At 32.5% G+C, this 6,319-nt stretch overlaps 1 protein-coding gene across 1 annotated transcript; it reads right to left on the reverse strand.

Moving 5' to 3' along the window:
• Positions 1-4,553: 4,553 nt before the first annotated feature.
• On the reverse strand, positions 4,554-6,032 carry LOC132310116 (casparian strip membrane protein 2-like). Its single transcript, XM_059808341.1, has 3 exons — positions 5,734-6,032; positions 4,905-5,028; positions 4,554-4,769 (listed from the first exon to the last, which is right to left on the reverse strand). Exons 1-3 carry the CDS (start codon positions 6,030-6,032, stop codon positions 4,554-4,556), a joined length of 639 nt encoding a protein of 212 aa, XP_059664324.1.
• Between the last annotated feature and the right edge of the window lie 287 nt (positions 6,033-6,319).

Below are 6,319 nucleotides of genomic sequence, written 5' to 3' on the forward strand. Positions count from 1 at the left end.
GATATTAATCTTCTCGTGTGGAGTCTTGGTACATTTTTTTGTTGATAAAGTTGAGCATGACAATTTTTTATTTATTTATTTATTTATTAATATAGATATATATATTTTTTTGTAGTGATAACGGATTTCTATAAAAAAAAATATATAAAGAAAAAAGAAGAAGAGAATGAATCATTGCAGCACCAACATACCTGAAAAGATCAACAACTCAATAAGCATTTGAATAGTGTCTTTAATAACTTAAATTAATAGAAGTATATTTCTACTAATAGAATCAAATAAAAAAAGACAATAGCTTTTAAGAGGAAACTGGTTGATGGATCACATTAGTTTTAAAACGGGCCAAGACGGGCCTGTCCTATTCGTTGGATGCTTTTTCTTGATTGATGAATTTTTTGAAAATGGTGATTTAACTCATTGGAGGGATGACCCGTGAATGAGCAAGGACCGCCTTGCAAGGCTAAATACTTCTGGGTGACCGATAACTACATGCAAAAATTGTATGCAACTTTTTGTAGTTATATATATTCAATAGATTTAATTCCCTTTTTTTTTTTAATTTAAAAAGAATAAAGTAATTCAATGAATTCCATAGTGTTGGAAGCGGCTTGCCATGAACTACCTCACACCCTGCTTCCACTAGCAGATTCTCAAGTAGAATTAGTAAATTGGTCAAAAGAAGAGATAAGGTACTGAGTGGTGAATTGTTCTAATTTTTTTTTTATTAATTACTCAAATAGGATTTTTCATGCCTTATTCATTCAATTGTCAAAAAAAAACATTATTAATTAATTAAAATTGAATTAAACAACAGTTGATTTTGGTTTGGCTCACCCCATTGAGAAATTCTAAATCCACCCTTGGGCTAGGGGAAGTAAGCTGCTCACTTCCGCAAAGCAGTGAAGTTGCTTCTCGACAATAATTTATGGTAAAAAGGATGAACGTTTTTGGAGTTGCTAACAAGTTGTTCAGGTCTCGCATCATAAATGTTTATTTATTATTTTACTTAAATAAATAAATAAAATTATATTATAATGTTTTATTTAAAATGTAAAAGGTATCGTCGAAGAAGAGTGATATGTACCTCTATTTAAATTTAAAAAGCGAGTGTGAAACACAAATTCAGTTTGCAATACTACCGGAACCAATTACTGTTATGTTTACCTAACCAATTGTTATATCCGTCAACCAAAATGATCGTTAGGTCCCCCGCAACTAATTCGTTAAAAAAAAAAAAAAATTAGAAAACGGTTTACAAACGTACATGAATAAAACTGTTTTATTTTCACAAAACATCAATGGTTATATGTAACATATATATTTTAAGTGTGACATGTAATGCACCAATGTCATCTTTGAAATTATATTTCAATTTTACACTTTTTACATCATAGTAAAAAAAAATATGTTTGGCGAAAATTTGAGGCCGACTTTAAACGCATCAGGAGAAAAGATAGTGTCACATGACAATGGTCAAAGAACCTCCGTCTTAATTGGTTGAACTCAAATTGAAAAATGAGATTTTTTCTATTTATATTTTAATTTTTTTTTTAAGAAATACCTATTTATTATGTAACAATTTTAACTCTCTCTACCTTTTACTTTATTAGGGGAAAAAGTATCACTAGAGTTAATATTTAATAAATTTGATAAAAAGTAATATGGGGGTAAATTAAGTTTACAAAGTTTACCATTATACTAACTTTAAAAACAATAATAAAAAATTGTAGTCAATTTTTGTAAGAGCATGTTTTTACTTATCTTTACTCTTGTGTTTTTTGTTTTAATGAATATTTGGAATGAGTGTGCTTCAAAATAATTATGTCTTTTTCTTTATATAAAAAATATTAAAATGAGAGTATAACGGTGTGATGTAAGTATATATTATTTCTCAGTCTGATAAATTATTTAAAGTAAAATGATATGAGAATCGAACCAAACGCCATAATAGAGGCCGAATCTAATGTGACTTGTTCACGTCAAGTTATTTTTTAAAAACGTGTCACGCGTGAAATGTTGTTTCTTTGAATTTTGTATTCATGCAAATTAAAGAAAATTATTAGAAGATTCATTGTTTCTCTGTTCTTTTGGTTAGGTTTTTTTTTTTTTTTTTTTTTAAATAAACAAATTGGTTTTCTTTTCAAGTATATTTTTATTCTATAAGTGAAAAAATCATGACCACCAAATTTGAAGAGAGGAAAGGTGAGAAGAATTGATGAAACAGACGAACATCGAATAGTCCAGATCGAGAAGAGGAAACAAAGAGATAGAGAGAGAAAGGGGAAGTGTGGAGAGAAAGTAGAAAAGATAATAAAAAATTATTTCACGCGTAATGAGTTTGAGTTTGGTGTATTTTTGGTAGAAAGTTTTGGATACTTCCAATGCTTCGAGAATTGCAGAAGAATGGGATATTCCTATTACTATAATTCGCTCACCTCCTCTAACACCAGAACCACCGGATCAGGCATTGTGAAGGCAACTTTGATGGAGTTATACTCCTTCTCACCGGAATTTGGGTTAATCAATAACGGTCTACCATTTGAAACTTTGGACTCAAGTCCACTCTGGGCTTATTGTTGGGATTTATATGCCCTGGCATAGCAAATTTCTATCTGGATAATAGTGACATATGTTCCTGATGTTTCTGAAATATTTATGCTTTATATAATTGATGAATTCAATGTATTATATTTCGATTCATTATAGAATTGATAGTGTCCACTTGATTACAAGATATATTTATATATGTATGTGATGGCGATCAATATATGAATATAAATAGTAATCATAAATTGTTCATAGTCGGTAATTATGGATGGACTCATAATTAATTAAGACTTGAATTGGATCCGCGTTAGGTTGAGATATATTGCGAGAACCACCGTATGCAATTGCTCCCTATCACTGTCATGGCATTTGACTCTTAAGTATGAGAAAAATATAAATTCTTTTATTAATTAATAATTACTTTGATTTGTTCGGCTGATAATTCGGGATCCTTAGACCGACACTTTGGGTAGTTATATAATTAATAGTTAGAGAGTTATATTTTCAATATTTGCATCATTACTACTTGTATTTATTTTGTATTGATTATGGTTGATCACAAAGTAAATTCGAAAACCTTCGTATGTTTTTAGACAAAACGATTTATTATATATTTATTTATTTAAATTATTATTTTTGTCAAACAAATGTTTTATTGTGATCGAGTCAAAAATAATCAATGGTATCAAAATAAATATATTAATTAAGTAGTCGGATTGATGGCTTTATTTATCCGATAACTAATTATGTATAGAGGGATCAAAGTGTAATATTGACTTAGAGGTTATTTATTATTTAATTGGAGTTCAATTAATTTCTTTTAATGGAGTAGAAATTAATTTATGAATTAATTGAATTGGGTCCATGAATCGGGCCAATTATTAATTTATTGTAGCCAATAAAATAATAGACCCAATAGATTCTCATTCATAGCCCAACTTGATATTGGAATCATATTAGATTTGAGACATGTGAATTAGAGATTGAGAAGGATTTGTTATTTCCTTTTCTTTATCTTTATGTTGCTTATAAATATACATGGTCTATGTATATTTCAGGGGTGATTTTTGGAAGAAGGAAAAATGAATCTATTTTCTCTCTCTAGAAAATTAGGGTTTATGTTATCATCTAATGGAGGCTCCCATAAGCCTAGTTTTCCAAGGTCATTCATGGAGGCATATGAGTGATTCCTAAAGGCAAAACAATTACCAAGAAGATGAAGATCCAAGGAGAAGACATGTTGTTAAGGGATCTACAATAAGTGAGAACATTCACTTTAGAGAAAAGATTTAAAGATTTACTCAAACTTTTGATGTAAGTATTCAATCCGTTAATTAAATGATACATCATATTTTATTTTTGCATAAAACTTGTCTATGTGTGATGAATCAAAATCTATGTATTAAAATCCCTCGAAAAGTTTTTAAAACTTGCACATTTCCCAACACTTATACCGTGAGCTGATTTATATAATGATTAGCTATAAATGTATGTTTTGGGGGGGTGGGGGGCTAGCCCATTCACCGTCTGGTTAGCCATTGCTAGCCTTGTACTCATCAAATTCAACTTTCCTAGCCCATTCACCCTCTGGTTAGCCATTGCTAGCCTTGTACTCATCAAATTCAACTTTCAAAAAAAAAAAAGAAAAAATTTGGTTTCTCTATTACGGCTCTTATTTGAATATTGTGAGGACACAACTTTATAATTTTGAGAAACTATCTTATTTTATTAAACTAAAATAAAAAGAAGATTGAGTGAGAACAGCTTATTATGGCTCCATGCTTCACTGAGAGAGAGACAATAACTATAAGAACCTTCAGCCAATTGAAAAGAAAACAAAAATGCAAACAATTCAACAGTTTTTTTTCATTATACAACCAGATATGCATCAAGAAAATTGCACTAATGCATTCATTCAGCACCACATTCATTGAAAATTAAACAACAATATCGTATAATTAAAACATCCACATATTTTGCCAACCATGCACAAGTTAAGTCTCTTCTTAAGGTTTCCGGAGAGCGAAAGCAGAAAGCACAATTATAAACATGATCATGGTTGCTGCAACGAAGGAAGCCACCACGGCGCCACTGGCAGCCTGGCAGAAGTCCGTAAACTGCTGACAAATGGCATTCCAGTTCGTGTTTGGGTTCCCGTTATGAGCCAAGTACACAATGGCTGCTGCAGCTGAAGCTCCAGCTGTGGTGAGAGCTAACGCGACCTGCAATGTTCAAACAATATATATATATATATATATATATATATATATATATATACACACACACACACACACACGCACATATCCATGAGAATGGAATTAATTATGTTGGTCTTAGTTTAGTTTCAAAGTGCTTACAGTGTCAAAGATGAGGAGAAGCAGCCTTGGTCGTACTGCGTGTGGACGAACTATGCACACTATAGAGAACGGCAATGAGAGGACAAGGTACCCACTTGCTAGCGCATTCGCAAACACAAAAAACCTGCATAGATAGGGCCACGTGGGTGTATTAGTTTGTTGTCAATATATATATATACACACACTTATATGTGTATATATATAAGAAAGAAAACAAAAATTAAGATGATAATTTCATTACAAAATGATGAGATTAACTAAAAAAAAATGGTAACTAACTAACTAATAAGAAATCAATCAGTTGGTCCAATAGTATAACTTTCCCTCCATCAACTATGAGGTACTTTTCAAGTTTCCAATAGTATAACTTTCACTCCTTCAACTAAGAGGTGAGGAGAGTTTTCAATAGTATAACTTTCCCTCCTTCAACTAAGAGGTGAGCAGTTCTAGCTTTGTAATAGACAATTTGTGAGATGTGTTACCCATGTTAAAAACACCAAAAGAATATAACGGATATATATTAATAAGACGGACATCACCTGGAACTAACATGAATAATGGTATAACCTATAAGCAAAGGGGTTGGTCTAGTGGAAAAGACTTGGGCCTGAAATTAGCCTCATAAAGTTTCATGTCTTAAGTTCGATTCCTCTTTTAAATGCGAGTAATTTTTTTGAGCCACGATCGCGGACATGGTTTGAATCTTACCCGATCCGCATTGAGGAATGGATCCGTGAATTAATCAGGGCAAAATTTCTGACACCCCGTTATCGAAAAAAATAAAAATAAAAAACTAAAAAGTAGAACATAAAGTAAAATGATGGCATACAGGAAGGGTGGGAGGTCATCATAGCTAGCGTGGAACTGGAAGAACTGTGTGAAGAAGGGAAGAGTTTGCTCAGTAGTCCCCATAGAAGCAGTGGCACCTAAAGCAGCAGCAATGGCAGCAAGCCTCAAAATGAAGTCGAAAATGGCGACGCCTTTCTTCCATCCTCCTCGAGGGTGTAGGGCAGCTTTCGTGGTGGCCACGATTGTTGTCGCAGGAGCAGTACCAGCGGCTTTTCCTTTGGTGGATTTTGACTCCGTAATGTTTATAGCAGTTTCGCGGCTGCTCTTTGATGACTCCATATATGGGATTGACTGTAGCAGAGAGAGAGAGAGAGAGAGAGAGACAGATGATGTGAATGGGAGGACTGTTCTTGAAAAAGACTGAGACCTTGCTATATGGATAACCCTGATGAGGTGAGAGCTATATAAGAGGCTGCCTAGCTGATGGAGTAGTTCTAATTGTACATTGGATGATGGGAAGTTAGGTGCTTGTATATCACAACATAGAGGAGTTGTTGCCAACTTGCTCCACTTAAAAATAAATAAAAAAAAAGACTGAAATTTTTGCAACTTGATTTGGAAATATA

Source organism: Cornus florida, unplaced genomic scaffold, assembly GCF_030987335.1.
Source record: "Cornus florida cultivar Cherokee Brave unplaced genomic scaffold, ASM3098733v1 CherokeeBrave_3.0.0_Hap2_Chr05, whole genome shotgun sequence".
NCBI lineage: Eukaryota > Viridiplantae > Streptophyta > Magnoliopsida > Cornales > Cornaceae > Cornus > Cornus florida.